The 23,475-nt window shown below is 33.2% G+C and overlaps 2 protein-coding genes across 3 annotated transcripts in view; one reads left to right on the top strand and one right to left on the bottom strand.

The window, feature by feature from the left end:
• LOC137643958 (neuronal calcium sensor 2) overlaps nucleotides 1-23,475 on the top strand; it is a 736,704-nt gene that overhangs the window by 50,468 nt on the left and 662,761 nt on the right. The gene's annotated exons all lie outside the window — the stretch shown is intronic.
• On the bottom strand, nucleotides 6,748-14,098 carry LOC137644426 (uncharacterized). Its single transcript, XM_068377403.1, has 3 exons — nucleotides 12,922-14,098; nucleotides 11,607-12,807; nucleotides 6,748-8,233 (listed from the first exon to the last, which is right to left on the bottom strand). The coding sequence occupies exons 1-3, from the start codon at nucleotides 14,096-14,098 to the stop codon at nucleotides 6,748-6,750; spliced, it is 3,864 nt and encodes a 1,287-aa protein (XP_068233504.1).

The following is a 23,475-nucleotide window of genomic DNA, read 5'->3' as shown; positions in this document are numbered from 1 at the left end:
GTCTTTTGTAAATAACTGTATGCTATTTTTTATGTGTGTACCTTTGAATTACGTATGTATAAGTCGCTGTCGCTTGTAATATGGGTGGTATTCATGTATCGAAACGTTTAAACCCATTTCAACGTGTTGTATCACGAACAATTAATCTTTTACACACGTGATATTGAATGAATAAAACATGGTTTCTTAATGTCGACAAGAGGTATTCATTTCCTTTTTTTATCCATCAGGGACTGTCTTTAGTGTCTATTAAAACTTAAGCTCTGGAATGCAAACAGTATTTCAATATATATTCATTCTTACTTTGGGAGTAGTGGTCATGAATTATTAGAATATGTGATTTACTTCTAGAACTTGTTCGTTTTACTCTTGCATCAATAACATTGCCTCTATTTACAGCAACGCATGAATATCAACCATTACAAATATTTAGTTAAGATCTCCTTTAGGTACTTATCTTGCTGGATTTAAGCATATTTAGAAATCTCATAGATATTTGCCTATTGACGTCATCAAGGTTATAACTGTCACGCAAAGATGTGTGAAATTATTCCTGTTTATCGAGTCCAACTGTTTAAGAAAAAGAATAGCAAAATAGCTGTTCGAGCAGATTCAAGATAACTCGAGTCCAGAGGAGCCCCTGGTTGGCGCCATCCACTTATTTCTTGTTAACATCCATAATCAGTTTAGATTAAGTCCCAGACATGATTTCTAAGAGACATAAGTAGATATAGCCTTGGTTCACCTCTCTCTCTCTCTCTCTCTCTCTCTCTCTCTCTCTCTCTCTCTCTCTCTCTCTCTCGTCTGTTTGTAAAGTAATTCTCTCTATCGTTCAATATATCTATCTCTATCCATCCATCTATCTATCTTTCTATCTCTATATATGTATCTATCTTTATATATATATATATATATATATATATATATATATATATATATATATATATATATATATATATATATATATATATATATATATGTGTGTGTGTGTGTGTGTGTGTATTATAAATTATTTCTATTATTTCTATTACTCTAGATGGAAAAGTAGGATTCTATGGCCCCAATGGTTAATTAAAGCACTCGAGTGCGGGAAAGGAAGTAGAGATATAACGAATAAACCATCTGAGAAATAATGAAAAAGAATATAAAGTATAGTAAGATCAGTAATATCGTGAAAATAGATAAGTCTTAAATAAACTATGTTGTCAGATTTATGTCAATCTACTCAACTGAAAAATATTTGTTTTAAGTTTGAACCGCCCGATCAAGATCATTCCATAGTCTGATTTCGCTGGAATAAATCTTCGGAAATACTGCGTAATGAAACTTGGAATGGAAAAGGGAAGACTATTAGAATTAAATACATATAGTATAACGGACAGGATTTCATGGTCTGAGAAGATCTGATTGCAAGGATGGTCAGAATTTTATTAAAAAAAAAAAAAAAAAAAGTCTTGTGCAACATGCACAAAGAAATAAATGAACGTCGATGCCAGAAATTAACGTCCAGATCAGGAATAAGGAATTTGATAGACCGTAATTTTTCGTCCAACAAATTAAGATGAAAGTCGGCTTCTGAAGACCATACAGGAGAACAATACTCAAAGCATGGTAATATTAAAGAAACAACACATATTCTCAGGATACATCGATCACCAAATACCTTTAAAAGACCTTTTCAAATGCCATTTTTTTGGTGCATTTGAAGAAGAAAATACCGCATGTGTGTGTATACAGATATGATGAAAATGGAATTTCTTACTGTTTGAAAAGCTGAACTAATCATCGAAATCAAGTCATTGTTGTTCTAGCTTTGATTTTTTCCAGTGTAATAATTTTATTTGATGATTGATTTTATGAATTTCTTTAATCCATGATTATTTCTTTTTCCAAGAATGATATGAGATTCAAGAAATATAATTGATTCGGTAAGGAAATACATATAGGTTAAGAAGGGATAAACTGCGTCAAAATATTATATTCATCGAATAATGCTATATAATTTATAACAAATAACTCTGAAAATAAATGACAAAAATACCTCGAGTAATTTTGTACCTTAAACACACAAACAATATATATATATATATATATATATATATATATATATATATATATATATATATATATATATATATATATATATATATATATATATATATATATACATATATATATATATGTGTATATATATATACATATATATATGTGTGTATATATATATACATATATATATATATATATATATATATATATATATATATATATATATATATATATATTCTTACGAAGCTGGTGTAGCATAAGAATAAATGTTTTATTCATATATTTCATTTTTGCATTTAAGAGATGTATAGCCAGCTCATAAAGTGGGTTCCATTTTCGTAGGATTAAGTAATGTATGTAAATTACATGAGGCTTTCGTCATTCATTTAGCTGTATTTTCATTCAGTTCAGTATACTGTATGTAAATTTATGTTATTTTCTAAAGGAATTAACTTTATATTCAACGTAGTTTTGTTACGAAGTCTTATGTAACTTTAGGTATGCTGTATGACAAACACGAGGTATGAGCATGAGGGATAATGTCATTTTTATATTTCCATGTGGTTGGAAAGTTTTTGAAGATCCTGGGATTAATTTTATCTTTTTTTTTTTTTTTTTTTTAAATCACGAGAGGAAGGTGGGCGAAGTTAGCTGAAAGAGAGTTGCCTCGCAAGCAAGGTTAGTACCCGTTCTTCAGATTACTGCGTTGGCAGCCTTACACCGCTAAAGCCATGCCCCCATGTTAGGAGAATGATTTATTAGAAATTTCTAGACGAATTAAGTCAATATATATATGACCTAGCAATGCATAAGGAGCAGAAGAGACCCAGCCTATCCCTTTGAAAGAGCCAACGTTCGCCAGCCCTCTCTGCTCTCAAGTGTGTAAAGTGTTTTCCTCTTAAACGTGAATAAGTGATTTCTATTATTATTACTTGTTAAGCTACAACCCTAGTTGGAAAAGCTAGAGGCTTTAAGCCCTGGGGCTCTTAACAGGGAAAATAGCCCAGTGAGGAGAGGAAATAAGGAAAGAAGAGAATTAATTAACAATTAAAATAACATATTTAAGAACAGTAACAACAATTGAAATAAATATTTCATATATAAACTTTAAAAACTTTAACGAAATAAGAGGAAGATAAATTAGATAGAATAGTGTGCCCGAGTTTACCCTCAAGCAAGAGAACTCTGACCCAAGAGAGCGTTGTCAAGTGTATGAGGACAGAGGAGAATAAGTAAAGAACAGGCCAGACTATTCAGTGTTTGTGTGAGGAAAGGGAAAAAAGAACCATAACCAGAGAGAAGGATCCTATGTAGTACTGTCTGACCAGTCAAAGGACCCAATAACTCTAGCAGTAGTATCTCAACAGGTGGCTGGTACCTTGGCCAACCTACTACCTCCTATCGAACGTATAACGTGTATAGTGTTGTTCAAACGTTGGTGATATTATTTGGATGTGTAGTTTGTTAATGTAAGTACATTTTATCATATAAGTTTTTGTAACTGGCCCTGTGAGATTTAGGTTAAACACTGAAGTGTATTAATTTTTGCTTAACCGTTCTGTAACCTTGTATGAACCAAAAGACGTAAGTGTAACAGTTATATATATGTAGATTTCATTGTTGTATGTTTATTAGAATGTTAAGGTGTTAACTCTTTCGTTAATTGTGGAAAATTAATTAGTTTTATAAATAAATTTACAATGAGACAAGTGATTGTATAATTTTTTCAAAGTGTCTTTGTTTTGTCTTATTCTAAGGTTTAGTTTAGATTTGATATTTCGAGTGATTTATGTTTGGTGGTGATTCTTTTGAATTTGTGTTAACTTTTTATAGAATATATCTATTTTTGTAAAGTCTGTTTTATTTCGATCAATAGTATTTTACTCAGTACTCCTCTCGATTCCTTGACTAAGAACCGAAGTAAGAGGTTGGTTTAGAATAGTTCAAGTAAAGTAATCACCTAGTTTCGTTTTGAGTAACGTGAAAGACCTTTTGATATTCAGCGTTCATATATATTGCGTCTGGGGGTTGCGTAATATTCTCAGAGCTTGGGTATTTTTCAAGTATAACAGATTTATGTAAAAATAAGCAGGTGATTTTGGAGTTCATGAGTTTATGTAATTCGCCAGCCATTATAATATATATATATATATATATATATATATATATATATATATATATATATATATATATATATATATATATATATATCATATTTGTAAATATATATTTATGTATATATATATATATACATGTATATATATGTATATATATATATATATATATATATATATATATATATATATATATATATATATATATCATATTTGTAAATATATATTTATGTATATATATATATATATATATATATATATATATATATATATATATATATATAATGTATATATATAATATATATATATATATATATATATATATATATATGTATATATATATATATATACATATATATAATGTATATATATAATATATATATATACATATATATACATATATATATATGTATATATATATTCATATTTGTAAATATATATTTAAATGTATATGAAGTAAGAGGTTGGTTTAGAATAGTTCAAGTAAAGTAATCACCTAGTTTCGTTTTGAGTAACGTGAAAGACCTTTTGATATTCAGCGTTCATATATATTGCGTCTGGGGGTTGCGTAATATTCTCAGAGCTTGGGTATTTTTCAAGTATAACAGATTTATGTAAAAATAAGCAGGTGATTTTGGAGTTCATGAGTTTATGTAATTCGCCAGCCATTATAATATATATATATATATATATATATATATATATATATATATATATATATATATATATGTATATATATATATGTATATATATATATATATATATATATATATATATATATATATATCATATTTGTAAATATATATTTATGTATATATATATATATACATGTATATATATGTATATATATATATATATATATATATATATATTCATATTTGTAAATATATATTTATGTATATATATATATATATATATCGTATATATATAATGTATATATATAATATATATATATATATATATACATGTATATATATATGTATATATATATATATATATAATGTATATATATATATATATATATATATATACATATATATACATATATATATATGTATATATATATTCATATTTGTAAATATATATTTATGTATATATATATATATACACATGTATATATATGTATATATATATATATATATATATATATATATATATATATATATATATATATATATATATATATATATATATATATATATATATATATATATATATATATATATATATATATATATATATATACATATATATATATATATAATATATATATGTATTCATATATATATGTATGTATGTATGTATGTATGTATATGTGTATGTGTGTATATTTAGGGGAGGAACGTCGAGAGGAGAGGTCCCCTTTTTAGTTTAATTTTTTTTTATGTCGGCTATCCCCCCAAAATTGGGGGGATATGCTATAGGAGCCTCGATGGCCGAGTCGGTTCGGGCAGCAAGCTCAACTCCGCACCCGACCAGTCAGAAAGGCTTACACTTCGCTATCCGTGTAGACACCTCAGGATTATGTATGTAATTGACGGATAGGTTTGCGTAAAGCAAATGGGTGTTACAGGCTAATACAATACACACACAAACACAGCCATTACAACACCTTCCAAAAACATAACAGACACCTCACATCACATGTCTTGAACTGTCGACCTCACTACGCCATGACTCCTCGCTTGTGGAAGGAATGGCGATGGTGGCTGGTACAACACAAACATACGCTACCGGGGTCTAGCGATGGCAGGTAGGGCAGCCGGTCGGGACTACGGTCCACCCCAAAGCCAAAGCAAAGTCCTTCAAAAAGAAGGCAACCGTGTTACCCATACGAATGGGAAAAAGGCACGCTAATAGAGTTCGCATATATATATATATATATATATATATATATATATATATATATATATATATATATATATATATATGTCTCCACTGCAAGTATATTCTTTACCAGGTGGTATGGTAGCGATGTAATGGCCTTGTTATAATACAAGTCAGCGGGCAATAATAAAAAAAATTACCACCAAAACAAAATATGTCTGTTGTAGTTTATCACTGAATTATGTTCACTTTAAACTTAACTTTATTTAGCACTTAATATACCACTTGATAAATAATCTAATAACCCAAAACACTAATATCCTGGCACAAGAATAAGGAAATACCCGAGAAACATTGAACTTTAATAAAATAAAACTATAATGCACCCACTAATATATAATAATAATCACTTTACACCACAATTAAGCACCAATACAAAATAGCAAGCAGATGTTGACTGTATGAATAGCTGTGATTCTCTCATCTGTTACATTCTTTTCAGAACAAATGTAAACTTTTTAAAGTACTGGACTAAGAATGTCCAAGGAGCATTTAAACAGGAACAGAAAGTGCTTAAATACGAATATAACAATTTATAAGAATGTTTTTACAGAAATACAAAACTGTATTTTTAATAATTTGTTTTATTTACAATATTTAATGTGACAGCTCGTCACAGCTCCTCCCCTGTAGGATAACAGCAATCCCTGATAGCTGTTACGTATATGGGTGGAGATCAGGTCGACCCAACAGTATCTTTTTATTCTGCAGACGTTCTTGGGAAACGGGATAAGGCATCTGCTATGGAGTTGTTGATGCCTTTGATGGTCCGAAGTTCAACGTTGAATCTGGTTAGGTGATATGACCATCTTAGAAGTTTTTGATTCTGTAGTCGGGAACGTTCCAAATACACTAAAAGACGATGGTCTGTGTAAATTATTACTTTCTGATGACCCTCGAGGTATGGTGAGAAATTCTGAAGAGCTGCTATTATGGCATACAGCTCTTTCTCGATGGTAGCCCATCGAGTCTGTGCTCCCCGGAAATACCCCGAGTAGTAGGCGATGGGTAGGAGGGAGTCTAGAGTTATGTCCTCATCTGGAATTATGGGAGTAGATGTTTGCAGCAGAACTGCTCCATAGCCGGTAGCACTGGCATCTACTTGCAGACAAAAATCTTTCTTAAAGTCAGGAGCCTTGAGTATGGGTTTACATATTAGAATATGTTTTAATTTTTGAAAGATCGTATTTATTTCTGGAGTATAGAGTGGGGCAGCAAATGAAGAGAAATCTCTTACAAATAGTAAGATATCATACCAAGGAAGGTCTTTTTTTTTTTTTTTTTTGTTAGAAGGAATAGGAAATTTCTTTAAACTTAGGATATTGGCTTCTTTCGGGGCGATGTGACCGTTGCCGATGCGATGGCCTAAATAAGTTACTTCTGCTCTGTCAAATGTGCTCTTTACTAAATTAATGGTTATCTTGGCTTTGCGGAACGGTTCGAGTAGTTGCCTTAGAAGATGTAGATGTTCGTCCCAATTCTCACTGGCAATGACCACATCATCGAGGTACACGTAGGTGTTAGGCAAGCCTGTGATAATATTACTCATCATTCTCTGAAAGTTAGCAGGAGAATTAGTAAGTCCGAAAGGTAACACTGTATAAGAAAATAAACCAAATGGGGTGGTAAAGGCAGAAATTTCTTTTGTCTTTTCAGTTAATGGAACTTGATAGTAACCTTTCATCAAATCTATTTGTGTTAGGATTTTTGCCTTCCCTATGTTGTCCGAGATATCATTAATTCGAGGTAGAGGAAATGAGTCTTTAATGGTGACTTTGTTTAATTTGCGGTAATCTGTGCATATCCGTAGTTGACCGTTGGCTTTGGGTACTAAAATGCACGGTGAAGCCCAAGGTGACATACTGGGTTCAGCTAAATTATTATCTAATAAGTATTGAACCTCCTTTCTTAGAGATTCCAGTCTTCTACCAACTACTCTATAATATGGCTGCCTTATGGGTGTAGTTCCTGGCTCTAAAATTATATCATGCTTAATTGTATCACTGACTTTTAATTGATCCGAACAAACATCTGAATACTCCAACAGTAACTTAGTTAAAGTTTTACGATGATTAGGTGGGATTTTTGCAAGATAACTTGGCAAGGATTCTAATACTTCGCTGTTGAGAAGATCCTTCCAGTATACAAGATTATCCTCTGAAGGAGTTTCTTCATCCACCTCCTGGCTTTTGAACAGAATTGTGGTATCAACAGAAACCGTTTGAGAAGAGATGTGACTTACCACATTAGCAGGTGTTTATGGTTTTGTAAGATTAACATGTACCATTTGAGTAGGACGTGGTCTTTCAGGTGTGGAGATTATATAGTTTAATTTGGAAGGTCTACTGGTGATGGTATAGGGTCCCATAAATTTCTCTCTTAACCCTGGATAGGTACGCTCCTCGGACACCCCTTTAAGGGTATACTCGGACGCGAACGACCCCGACGCCAAAAAAAATTCTTGAAAAATCAGTTTTTGCAGTAACCTCCTTTTTTCTTTTGCCAAAAAAAACTTCAATGAATGCTTAAAACAACTGTAAAGATAAATACTACTCATCTGCAGAAAAACTATTTATTATAAATATTTTAAAAAATTAAGTAGAAAAAAAAAAGACCTGACATAAAAATTCATAAAAAAAAAGTTTATACATATATACACAAATCCTTTTAGGAATTGATTCTTGAATGTTTAGGACACATCTTGATGTATTTTGGATGAAGTCAGACCCATGGAGGTGAAGATCTGAAATGAGAAAAAAAGGGTAACTTTTTTTGGCCAAAAAAATTTGTCCAAATTTCATGAATTTTTTTGGGTACCCAAATGAAATAGGAAGTGGCTAATTTTTTTAGGGAATAAACATATGTTATCCTAAAATAGAAATATGTAAAAAAATCTTCATTATTTTGTAAATTACATTTATATCAGGGGCCATATCTAAAGGTAATTTTTTGAGTACCTAGAAATTTCGTAAAAAAATACATATATTTAATATATATGATATTTATGCAGGTAAAAATATACCAAAATATCACAAATTCTATAGGGAACAAGAATATATATAGATAGGGCAGCTTACGCTTCGGATATGTCCACAAAATGGCCGCCAACCACACTGACTCAGACTCCCTAATCTGCCACTTGAAATGTAGGAAGGGTATGTCAATTTCAAGGTGTTATTTACTAATCTAATTATTATTGGATATGCATAAAAATTGTATGGTGGGTTGCTGGATAATTGTCGATTATTTTACGACTATAAAATTAAAATTCTGACCCAAAAAAAATTTTTTGAAGGGAAATAAAATCGGAAAAAAAAAATGTAAAACAATATAATATTTTAGCTAAAAAAATTTGATGATATTCAATCAAAAAAAAAGTAAACAAAATTTTCCGACAAATAAACATCTAGAGGAATCATTACTCTGTGATAGTTCCTTAGTACGTAGTAATTTTGAAAGAATTGGGAAAAAACGAAAAAATGGCAATCACCGGAAAATCGAACACATACCTATATATACGCCATATCTGGTTAGAAAAAAAGATAGGCATGGGTAGCCAGATCATCTAGAAACACTTTCCAACACTATAAAAATATAAGTTTTGCGACACTACTTGCCAATTGCTTACGGTAACATGACTAAGCAAAAAAATGCAAATCAATAAAAAGGGGCACTCGCGGAAAAATGGCTAACATTCTAATATACGGCATTTCAGAAAAAAAAAATTCAGCCACGTGCTAGGCAAACCATCAAGGCACATTTTCCGACAAATAAACATCTAAATGAATAATTACTCTGTGATAGTTCCTTAGTACGTAGTAATTTTGAAAGAAATGGGAAAAAACGAAAAAATGGCAATCACAGGAAAATCGAACACATACCTATATATACGCCATATCTGGCTAAAAAAAGAAGATAGGCATGGGTAGCCAGATCATCTAGAAACACTTTCCAACACTATAAAAATATAAGTTTTGCGACACTACTTGCCAATTCCTTACGGTAACATGACTAAGCAAAAAAATGCAAAACAAATAAAAAGGGGCACTCGTGAAAAAATGGCCATTCTAATATACGGCATTTCAGAAAAAAAAAATTTCAGCCACGTGCTAGGCAAACCATCAAGGCACATTTTCCGACAAATAAACATATAAATGAAATATTACTCTGTGATAGTTCCTTAGTACGTAGTAATTTTGAAAGAAATGGGAAAAAACGAAAAAATGGCAATCACAGGAAAATCGAACACATACTTATATATACGCCATATCTGGCTAAAAAAAAAAATAGACATGGGTAGCCAGATCATCTAGAAACACTTTCCAACACTATAAAAATATAAGTTTTGCGACACTACTTGCCAATTCCTTACGGTAACATGACTAAGCAAAAAAATGCAAAACAAATAAAAAGGGGCACTCGCGGAAAAATGCCCAACATTCTAATATACGGCATCTCAGATAAAAAAAAAAGACATGCACGTGTTAGCCCAACCATCAAGGCACACTTTCTAACACATAAACATGAAAAAAAAATCAATAATATACGGCAATTCCTTACTACGTAGTAAATTTTTACAAATATTGAAAAAAAAACAGAAATTGGCAACCGCAGTTAAATACCCAATATACCAATAACTACGTCGTATCTGACAAAAACAAAATCACGCATGGGTAGCCAGATCATCTAGACACACTTTCCAACACTAAAAAAGCAAAAGTTTTACGACACTATTTCGCAATATCTTACGGAAAAATGACTTGGCAAAAAAATGAAAAAAAAATGAAAAAGGGACACTCGCGGTAAAATGCCCGACATTCTAATATACGGCATCTCAGATAAAAAAAAAGACATGCACGTGTTAGCCCAACCATCAAGGCACACTTTCTAACACATAAACATGAAAAAAAAATGAATAATATACGGCAATTCCTTACTACTAGTAATTTTTACAAATATTGAAAAAAAACAGAAATTGGTAACTGCAGTTAAATACCCAATATACCAATAACTACGTCGTATCTGACAAAAACAAAGTCATGCATGGGTAGCCAGATCATCTAGACACACTTTCCAACACTAAACAAGCAAAAGTTTTACGACCCTATTTGGCAATATTTTACGGAAAAATGACTTGGCAAAAAAATGAAAAAAAATGAAAAAGGGGCACTCGCGGTAAAATGGTCCTCGTGGTGATGAACGACATTTTAATTAAAAAAAAAAAATCATGCACATGGTAGCCAAACAATCCACCAAGACTTTCCACAACTGATAACCTATACAAGTTGCACCATTCTACGACAATTTCATAATACGTAATAACTTTGATAATTATGCAAACTACCTTAGAAGGGTAAACTCGGTCGCGCTCGACCCCGACGCGTCTCAGAAATCGGGGAAGGGGTACAGCTACAGCAATGCACATCTGGACACTACTAGAGCGTGTAGGGGAGACACCTCCTGCAGGTCGATCACTCACAAATTCAGTCACGGGGGTGAGTCACGTGAGAAAAACCTGTTTTTTTTTTGACGCTCGGGGTCGCAAACGACCCATCGTACCTATCCAGGGTTAAGGGTGCACCTGGTATAGGATGATAAACCTGAACCTTGTCGCCAATGTTGAATTCTCGCAGCTTTGTTTTCTTGTTGTAAAGGTTGGACATTTTCTCCTGAGAAATCAAAAGATTTTCATTAGCAAAATTATACATGGAAAGGAACTTTTCTTTCAGTTCTTTCATATAAGCTAACAGGGTGGTAGTATCCTCCTCCTTATTATGAATGAAATTTTCTTTCACCATACTTAGCGTTGTTCGTGGTTTCCTGCCAAACATAAGTTCGAAGGGTGATACACCAGTTGAATCATTAGGTACACTGCGTAGCATATACATGAAGAGGTCTAAATTTTCATCCCATGATTGGGAAGTCTCCTCCATGTATTTACGTAGAAGATTTTTTATGGTCTGGTGTACCCTTTCAAGAGCTCCATTTGTCTGTGGATGATATGGAGAAGCATAGACATTGTGAATATTAAACTCTTGCATACTTTGTTGGAATAACTTACTGGTAAAATTAGTACCTCTGTCACATTGGAGAATCTTAGGAAATCCAAAGGTTGTGAACACTTTAACAAGCTGGCCAATGATAGTTTTGGCATTAATGTTCTTAATAGGCATGGCAATGGGATATCTAGTAGTAGGACACAAGACAGTTAGCAAGTACTCGTTACCTTTCCGAGTTTTAGGCATAGGTCCTACACAGTCTATAATTATTTTCTCAAAAGGTTGTTTTGTTACCAAGATGGGCTGCAAAGGTGCACGAATAATACTCTCATTGGGCCTACATGTGACCTGGCATTGATGACAGGACATTATGTACTCCTTAATATCTTTCTTTATACCTGGCCAGAAGAAGTCCTGTAAAACTCTGTGACAGATTTTATTAACTCCTAGATGGGATTCAGAGGTGTGAGCCAGATCTAGAAGTGGTGGTACAAGGGTTGCTGGGAAGAGAAGCTGGTAGACAGTCATGCCACGTGGAATTACTGGTGCTCTGGAAGATCTAAAATACCTGAAGAGTAAGCCATGGTCAGTATAAAAATAAGGAGTCTTGGGGTTATCTGATGGATTTTCTACTCTTTTCCAGTATGACGTAAGGCTAGGATCATTACTCTGCAACTGCTGAAACTTTACTTTGCTCAAATTTACTAATTCCCAAGCCTTCTCTACTTTAGATGTTTTAAGAGTTTTATTTTTCTTTGGAACTTTTGATACAGATTGAACAATTTTATTTTAATTTACTTTAAGTTCTTGTTTCAGAATGACATCTGGATCTGTTACTACTAAATTCAAAGCATTGGCCCCTGCAAGGTCATTACCTATCAGTACCTGTATTGATGGATGTGGCAAGGATTTATTAGACACAGCAACAGAAGCTTTACCTGTGTAGTAAGGGCACTGAAGTGTTACCTCAGCCAAGGGTAGAGTCTTGGTCGATGTCAAGTCCGTTACAGCAACATATTCTTGCTTCATTGTCAGCTCCTGTGGTGGTAGGTTGATAATAATTTGAGACGATCCTGTATCACGAGGACAAGAGACAGGTTTCCCATTTACTGAACCTTGGCATGTGTAAGGTTTGAAGGAATCTAAATCTGGAGTAGGGACGGTCACATGCATCGTTTTCTTGGAATCCTGTTTTTTACCAGGCTTATGTTCTTTGACTTCAGACTTTCTACTCTGAGGATCTGGGCACTTTTCAATGAGATGTCCTGCCCGCTTGCAGCAAGTACCAAATCTGTCTGTAAAAAAGGTCATTTTATAATGGGCAGGTTTATATGATTTATGGCGCAGAAAATAGTCATCTGCCAGACTAGCTGCTTTCATGAGATCCGTTTCCTCCTTATCTAAAATATAGTTAGCAATGTTAAATGGCACTTTTCTAAGAAACTCTTCCATGATTACCAGACTTTTAAGCGACTCAAATTCTTTAATTCCAGCTTTGTCAATCCACTTTTGAAATTGTCTAACTTTCGTATCACAAATTTCCACAAATGTCTGGGTTGGAGATTTTTGTGAATTGCGGAAACTTTGACGGTATCCTTCTATTGTGATTGAATAAGCGTCTAGAATAGCTTTCTTAAGGATCTGATAATCCTTAACAGTAATCATTTGCGAGGAAACATAAGCTGCCTTACCTTTGAAACCGTTTCTAATGAGCATTACCCAGTGTTCTGCCGGCCACTCGAGTGAGGTAGCTGTATCCTCTAAAGTGTCGAAGAATACTTTGGGTTTTTTTTCATCAATTGTAGGAATGAGCTTTTTTACTTTGTTGAAGTCGAACTTTTCAGGAAGATTGCGTTCTTCTTCCTTGGTTTTATGTTGTATGTTAGCAGTTTCTCTTGTTTTCGACAATTCTATTTCTGTTAATTTCTTTTGGAGTTCTACTTCCTGTAATGCAGCTTCTCGTCTTCTTGCTTCCTCTTCCTGAGCTAATCTTAGTTTTCTTTCATCTTTCCTTATTTGCCTTTCTTCTTCTTGTGGATTGAGTATCTTCATTTTCTCCAATTCCAATTTAGTTTTATCTTGGTCACTTCTGGATCTTCTTTACTGGTAGCAACCGCACCGGTCAGGTAACGTAGTTCTTCTACTTCTTCGTCGCTCTCTTTAACTACATTCTTTGCAATCAGACATTGGAGGATGTTGCTTATCAATCTAGCTTTGACATAGGAGGACTCTGAAGGTATTTGACATTTCTGGGTGATAGTCAAGAGTTGCGCTTTCTTTGCAAGATCTAATCTTGGTAGTTCATCTTAAGGGTTAAGCAAGAATTGTTCTAAATTAAACATGTTAGCAAAGAATTAAGTTAGGATGGCACACAAAATCGTGACACTTATTTAAAAGTAAGCTAGTTACCTTAACACAAATAATTGCTATTTAATAAGTTTTAAGCAACATCTGATAATAACTAAGTTCAATTTCGAAGGACTGAATTATAATTTTAACCAGATGAGAGCATTACTGATAATTCAAAAGTGAAAATAAAAATTTAACGACTTATCAATATTGACAAGTGATAAAGAGATTCCCCGCAATTAAGCGGAATAAGATTGCGATATCGGTCCGAAGCTGTTAATGCGTGCAAAACGAACCAAAATAAAGTAATGAGAGGACCAACGGAATGATCTTAACTAAGGAATGAACTAGTTCAATGATTATGATTTAAGAAGATTCAGGTTAGCTCATTGACACGGTATCCGGATTAACACAAGTGTTTGTCGGAAGAATTCTAATGGCTTGGGAAGAATCTCAAAAGGGTAGTTCATGAAAAGGGGTGGGCACTATCGATAGTGAATTAACACTGGTCCCAGTTGATTAACATTAAGCTACCAACTATACCTCCAAATCAACGATACCGCATATGAATGGATGGAGAGAATCACTTGCTATTCATAACAGTGCAACTTACTATTGTGCCCTCTGTAACTGGTGGGAAAAATTTAATACTTAAGCTTATTTACTGCAACAGACACTTATCTCATAAATCACATGAATCACATAAATCACATGATACACATGAACTATGTCTCTTAGATAACTGAAAACAAGAATCACACAATTCACATGAAACACATGAAATCACAAGTCGCATGAAACACATGAAATCTCAAGTCGCATGAAACAAGAAGTCACATGAAGAATTATGATCACATGAATAAATATGAATCCCGGACAGGCCCCCAAATGTTGTCACCACTGCAAGTATATTCTTTACCAGGTGGTATGGTAGCGATGTAATGGCCTTGTTATAATACAAGTCAGCGGGCAATAATAAAAAAAATTACCACCAAAACAAAATATGTCTGTTGTAGTTTATCACTGAATTATGTTCACTTTAAACTTAACTTTATTTAGCACTTAATATACCACTTAATAAATAATCTAATAACCCAAAACACCAAGATCCAGGCACAAGAATAAGGAAACACTTGAGAAACATTGAATTTTAAAAAAAATAATACTATAATGCACCCACTAATATATAATAATAATCACTTTACACCACAATTAAGCACCAATACAAAATAGCAAGCAGATGTTGACTGTATGAATAGCTGTGATTCTCTCATCTGTTACATTCTTTTCAGAACAAATGTAAACTTTTTAAAGTACTGGACTAAAGAATGTCCAAGGAGCATTTAAACAGGAACAGAAACTGCTTAAATACAAATAGAACAATTTATAAGAATGTTTTTACAGAAAATACAAAACTATTTTTAATTCTTTTTATTTACAATATTTAATGTGACAGCTCGTCACAATATATATATATATATATATATATATATATATATATATATATATATATATATATATATATATATATATATATATACAGTATATATATGTATATATATATATATATATATATATATATATATATATATATATATATATGTATGCAATTCACCTGTTTACCTTCCTTTCACTTTATCCAAAAGTAATTAGATAATCATGTTGAGTTTATTGCCACCAGTGCAACTCGTGGAGCACACTGTGTGAATTATTACCTAAGGATATTCGAAGCCTCTCTCCTGGCCCTACTAACACTCACACTTTAACCTTTTAACCTACTTCCATTCCTGCTGCATTTATATCTTACTATCCAACCTTTTGACTTTTATTTTTAGTGTAACTAATGGATTCCTCCACCCCTTCTTTGCTCCTTGGAACTGAAAGGCCTCCTCAGCAAGAGCTGGGGGCCATATGACAAAAATTTAAATCTATTTCAAAAGACAATACATTTTGTTTCATTAGACAGGAGTAGCAAATTTCTCTCTCTCTCTCTCTCTCTCTCTCTCTCTCTCTCTCTCTCTCTCTCTCTCTCTCTCTCTCTCTCTCTCTCTCCAGTGAACATAATTATGCAAATTCAGAATCAACCAACCACATATAGCAGTGAACCAACAGTAAAACTACATCAACTACCTTCCTATAAGAGTCTGTTTCAATATTTGTCTCTTACCATGGAAGCCATTTTAGTTTAGGTTTTCTTGCTTGATTTCTAAACAGGAGATCCGTTCATTTTTCCTTTTAATTTTTATGTTGATTATTCCATTTTCTTTACCTAACTGTTTATTTATATTTTTAATAATTCGTACCTCCCTTTTTCACATAGGCTATTTTAGTTCTATGAAAGCTGCAATGACGTTGTAACTAGTTTCATATGAATATTTTGTAAACAGTAGTAATAACCATAATGAAATGTCTATTCTGTAATTGTTTACAACACCACGCTCTCCATTTACTCCAAAATAATGCAGTCCTGCAGTTCCCATCTTCTTGCACAGTAATTAGGTGTTTATTCAAATTCTGGGAAAGCAATAATTAGCAAGATATGTTGAGGAAGGGGGAAGGGGTTATAAAAAGAAAATAGCTGGGTTTCCTCACTAAACGACTTGGAACTGACATGTCAACCCATAATGTCAACCAACAGAATTCGTGATGCCAGCGTACATAAACGGAAGTTCGTGATGCCAGTGTACATTTGATATACTGTATATTCAAAATATACTTAATTAAAAATGGATTAATTACTCAAGAGTGTCCATAAAATATGCAATTTACAAATAGTGACACTTTTGAGTAATCACTCAATTTTTGACTAAGTATATTTTGAATATACAGTATATCAAATGTACGCTGGCATCACGAACTTCTGTTTATGTACGCTGGCATCACGAATTCTGTTTGATTGACTATGTTGACATGTCAGTTCCAAGTCGTTTAGTGTGTAAACAGCTATTTTCTTTTTATAATCCCTTCCCCCTTCCTCAACATATCTTGCTAATTATTGCTTTCCCAGAATTTAAATAACCACCTAATTACTGTGCAAGAAGATGAGAACTGCAGGACTGCATTATTCTGGAGTAAATGGAGAGCGTGGTGTTGTAAACAATTACCGTCTATTCATTCACACTCCCTCCAAACTATGTTGTGGTTTGATGTAAATTTGTGTTCGCATAAAGGGATTGTGCCTAGTCGTATTTCTTGCCTAAAAAAAAAAAATAATACTTGTCAAATGTTTCTCATAGCTTAAAGATATTTACTTCCAGGGGCCAATTCACAACCTGTCTCCGATGTAATGGTCCCGTTGGCATTTTTGTGACTAAGACGTGGAAGAACCTTCCGAAGAGGAAGGATACCCTTCCCTGAATGTGAAACGGCATTGCTAGGAAAGCTTTTGGTAAAATTTTGCTGGGTTTGAAAATGCACTCTACAGTCTATTCCGGTGGGATGGGGGACTTATGGCCACTTCTTTAAAAATCTTGCGTGCCCCTATTGACCTTACCAGATAATTATGTCCAGTACTTAATCGACAGTGGAAAGAAGGTCGTTGTTGAAAATTCCTAATATACATTATATAGGATATATATATATATATATATATATATATATATATATATATATATATATATATATATATCATCTTCTACGCCTATTGACGCAAAGAGCCTCTTGTTAGATTTCGCCAGTTGTCTCTATCTTGAGGTTTTAAATAAATACTTCTCCATTCGTCGTCTCCTACTTCACACTCCGTAGTCATCAGCCATTTAGGCTTGGGTCTTCCAACTCTTCTAGTGCCTTGTGGAGCCTAGTTAAACTTTTGGTGAACTAATCTCTCTTGGGAAGTGTGAAGATCAAGCCCAAACCATCTCCATCTACCCCTCACCGTAATCTCATCCACATATGGCACTCCAGTAATCTCTTTTATAGTTTTATTTCTAATCCTGTCCTGCCCTTTAACTCCAAATATTCTTCCGATGGCTTCGTTCTCAAATCTAGAAAATCTGTTGGATATTGTTTTATTGTAATACCACGACTCATGTCCATACAGTAACACCGACCTCACTAAACTGATATATAGCCTGATTTTTATATGTAATTTCAGGCGGTTTTTTTTTTTTCAAATTTTACTCAACCTAGCCATTGTTGCAATTACTTTTCTAAATCTTCCATTAAACTCCAATTTTAAAGACCTTGTATTAGATATCATAGTTCCCAAATGTTTAAATGATTCCAGCTCGTTAATCGTTTATCCTTCCAATGATATTTCATCGTCCATTGCATATTCCATTCTCATCATCTCTGTCTTTCTTCTATTTATCTTTAGCCCAACCTCATGTGATATATTATGCATTCTGGTAAGCAAGCTTTGTAAGTCCTTTAGTGTTCCGCTAATAAGGACAGCGTCATCAGCCTACTCTAGGTCAGCTAATTTACTGTCCTTTTCCGTCATCCCCAAGTGTTCCATGCATTACAAAATCCGTGAGGAGGATAAACACCATAGGTGACAACACAATCCCTTGCATTATTCCAATGTTCACTGGAAATTCATTTGTTAAGACTCCACTAACATTAACTTTGTGCTTTCTTTGCTCATATATATATATATATATATATATATATATGTGTGTGTGTGTGTGTGTGTGTGTGTGTGCATAATGTGTATATATATATTTATATATATATATATATATATATATATATATATATATATATCGGTTTCAAAGCAGATCTCGTGGGCAACTTGTTGTTTTTACAGAAAATACAAAACTATTTTTAATTCTTTTTATTTACAATATTTAATGTGACAGCTCGTCACAATATATATATATATATATATATATATATATATATATATATATGTATATATATATATATATATATGTATATATGTATGCAATTCACCTGTTTACCTTCCTTTAACTTTATCCAAAAGTAATTAGATAATCATGTTGAGTTTATTGCCACCAGTGCAACTCGTGGAGCACACTGTGTGAATTATTACCTAAGGATATTCGAAGCCTCTCTCCTGGCCCTACTAGCACTCACACTTTAACCTTTTAACCTACTTCCATTCCTGCTGCATTTATATCTTACTATCCAACCTTTTGACTTTTATTTTTAGTGTAACTAATGGATTCCTCCACCCCTTCTTTGCTCCTTGGAACTGAAAGGCCTCCTCAGCAAGAGCTGGGGGCCATATGACAAAAATTTAAATCTATTTCAAAAGACAATACATTTTGTTCATTAGACAGGAGTAGCAAATTTCTCTCTCTCTCTCTCTCTCTCTCTCTCTCTCTCTCTCTCTCTCTCTCTCAGTGAACATAATTATGCAAATTCAGAATCAACCAACCACATATAGCAGCGAACCAACAGTAAAACTACATCAACTACCTTCCTATAAGAGTCTGTTTCAATATTTGTCTCTTACCATGGAAGCCATTTTAGTTTAGGTTTTCGTGCTTGATTTCTAAACAGGAGATCCGTTCATTTTTCCTTTTAATTTTTATGTTGATTATTCCATTTTCTTTACCTAACTGTTTATTTATATTTTTAATAATTCGTACCTCCCTTTTTCACATAGGCTATTTTAGTTCTATGAAAGCTGCAATGACGTTGTAACTAGTTTCATATGAATATTTTGTAAACAGTAGTAATAACCATAATGAAATGTCTATTCTGTAATTGTTTACAACACCACGCTCTCCATTTACTCCAAAATAATGCAGTCCTGCAGTTCCCATCTTCTTGCACAGTAATTAGGTGTTTATTCAAATTCTGGGAAAGCAATAATTAGCAAGATATGTTGAGGAAGGGGGAAGGGGTTATAAAAAGAAAATAGCTGGGTTTCCTCACTAAACGACTTGGAACTGACATGTCAACCCATAATGTCAACCAACAGAATTCGTGATGCCAGCGTACATAAACGGAAGTTCGTGATGCCAGTGTACATTTGATATACTGTATATTCAAAATATACTTAATTAAAAATGGATTAATTACTCAAGAGTGTCCATAAAATATGCAATTTACAAATAGTGACACTTTTGAGTAATCACTCAATTTTTGACTAAGTATATTTTGAATATACAGTATATCAAATGTACGCTGGCATCACGAACTTCTGTTTATGTACGCTGGCATCACGAATTCTGTTTGATTGACTATGTTGACATGTCAGTTCCAAGTCGTTTAGTGAGTAAACAGCTATTTTCTTTTTATAATCCCTTCCCCCTTCCTCAACATATCTTGCTAATTATTGCTTTCCCAGAATTTAAATAACCACCTAATTACTGTGCAAGAAGATGAGAACTGCAGGACTGCATTATTCTGGAGTAAATGGAGAGCGTGGTGTTGTAAACAATTACCGTCTATTCATTCACACTCCCTCCAAACTATGTTGTGGTTTGATGTAAATTTGTGTTCGCATAAAGGGATTGTGCCTAGTCGTATTTCTTGCCTAAAAAAAAAAAATAATACTTGTCAAATGTTTCTCATAGCTTAAAGATATTTACTTCCAGGGGCCAATTCACAACCTGTCTCCGATGTAATGGTCCCGTTGGCATTTTTGTGACTAAGACGTGGAAGAACCTTCCGAAGAGGAAGGATACCCTTCCCTGAATGTGAAACGGCATTGGTAGGAAAGCTTTGGTAAAATTTTGCTGGGTTTGAAAATGCACTTTACAGTCTATTCCGGTGGGATGGGGGACTTATGGCCACTTCTTTAAAAATCTTGCGTGCCCCTATTGACCTTACCAGATAATTATGTCCAGTACTTAATCGACAGTGGAAAGAAGGTCGTTGTTGAAAATTCCTAATATATATATATATATATATATATATATATATATATATATATATATATATATATATATATATATATCATCTTCTACGCCTATTGACGCAAAGAGCCTCTTGTTAGATTTCGCCAGTTGTCTCTATCTTGAGGTTTTAAATAAATACTTCTCCATTCGTCGTCTCCTACTTCACACTCCGTAGTCATCAGCCATTTAGGCTTGGGTCTTCCAACTCTTCTAGTGCCTTGTGGAGCCTAGTTAAACTTTTGGTGAACTAATCTCTCTTGGGAAGTGTGAAGATCAAGCCCAAACCATCTCCATCTACCCCTTCACCGTAATCTCATCCACATATGGCACTCCAGTAATCTCTTTTATAGTTTTATTTCTAATCCTGTCCTGCCCTTTAACTCCAAATATTCTTCCGATGGCTTCGTTCTCAAATCTAGAAAATCTGTTGGATATTGTTTTATTGTAATACCACGACTCATGTCCATACAGTAACACCGACCTCACTAAACTGATATATAGCCTGATTTTTATATGTAATTTCAGGCGTTTTTTTTTTTTTTTTTTCAAATTTTACTCAACCTAGCCATTGTTGCAATTACTTTTCTAAATCTTCCATTAAACTCCAATTTTAAAGACCTTGTATTAGATATCATAGTTCCCAAATGTTTAAATGATTCCAGCTCGTTAATCGTTTATCCTTCCAATGATATTTCATCGTCCATTGCATATTCCATTCTCATCATCTCTGTCTTTCTTCTATTTATCTTTAGCCCAACCTCATGTGATATATTATGCATTCTGGTAAGCAAGCTTTGTAAGTCCTTTAGTGTTCCGCTAATAAGGACAGCGTCATCAGCCTACTCTAGGTCAGCTAATTTACTGTCCTTTTCCGTCATCCCCAAGTGTTCCATGCATTACAAAATCCGTGAGGAGGATAAACACCATAGGTGACAACACAATCCCTTGCATTATTCCAATGTTCACTGGAAATTCATTTGTTAAGACTCCACTAACATTAACTTTGTGCTTTCTTTGCTCATATATATATATATATATATATATATATATATATATATATATATATATATGTGTGTGTGTGTGTGTGTGTGTGTGTGTGTGTGCATAATGTGTATATATATATATATATATATATATATATATATATATATATATATATATATATATATATATATATATATATATCGGTTTCAAAGCAGATCTCGTGGGCAACTTGTTGTTTTATGCCTTCCATTGTTTTTTTTTTTTTTTTTTTTTACACCCTTCGCTTATTTCTTGAGGACATTCTCCAAGTAACTGTATCCTATTTCTCTTATCTATATTTCTCGTATTATTCCACATCTCCTTTTCCCTTATCATTTCTCGTTTCCTATATCTCGTCCTTTTGCCTTTCTGGTACCATTCTATTTCCTTCTTTATAGCTTTTCATCTATGTCCCTAGTGCAGCCCAAATTCCCTTTTCATCAGAATAATGAGGTAATATACTGTATGCCTGGGGAGGGAAGAAATGGGAAGCGTCAGTGATGTCTTGGGTGCGAAATTTCCTGATACCTTCCTTGTAATCAAATATTTAGAAGCATTTCTTCTGATAATCAGATAAAAACAATTCCCCTAATCTATAAACCATTTTCACTCATTATCTAATGTAGACATACCCCTTCATAATATATTGAAAACATATTACTGCCATATGTCATAAACTATAGAAACACTCATTTCAGCCTGGTCAACATAAAAACATTTGCTCCAACTTTGAACTTTTGAAGTTCTACTGATTCAACTACCCGATTAGGAAGATCATTCCATAACTTGGTAACAGCTGCAATAAAACTTCTAGAATACTGTGTAGTATTGAGCCTCATGATGGAAAAGGCCTGGCTATTAGAATTAACAGCCTGCCTAGTATTACGAACAGGATGGAATTGTCCAGGAAGATCTGGATGTAAAGGATGGTCAGAGTTATGAAAAATCTTATGCAACATGCACAATGAACTAATTGAATGACAGTGCCAAAGTTTAATATCTAGATCAGGAATAAGAAATTTAATAGACCGTATGTTTCTGTACAACAAATTAAGATGAGAATCAGCAGCTGAACACCAGACAAGAGAACAATACTCAAAAAAAGGTAGAATGAAAGAATTAAAACACTTCTTCAGAATAGATTGATCACCGAAAGTCTTGTAAGACTTTCTCAATAAGCCAATTTTTTGTACAATTGAAGAAGAGACAGACCTAATGTGTTTCTCAAAAGTATCTCTAGAATTA

The sequence above is a fragment of the Palaemon carinicauda genome, chromosome 7 (assembly GCF_036898095.1).
Source record: "Palaemon carinicauda isolate YSFRI2023 chromosome 7, ASM3689809v2, whole genome shotgun sequence".
Classification (NCBI taxonomy): domain Eukaryota; kingdom Metazoa; phylum Arthropoda; class Malacostraca; order Decapoda; family Palaemonidae; genus Palaemon; species Palaemon carinicauda.
The sequence above is the reverse complement of the archived record's forward strand: the minus strand, read 5'-3'. Positions and strand labels throughout refer to the sequence as shown.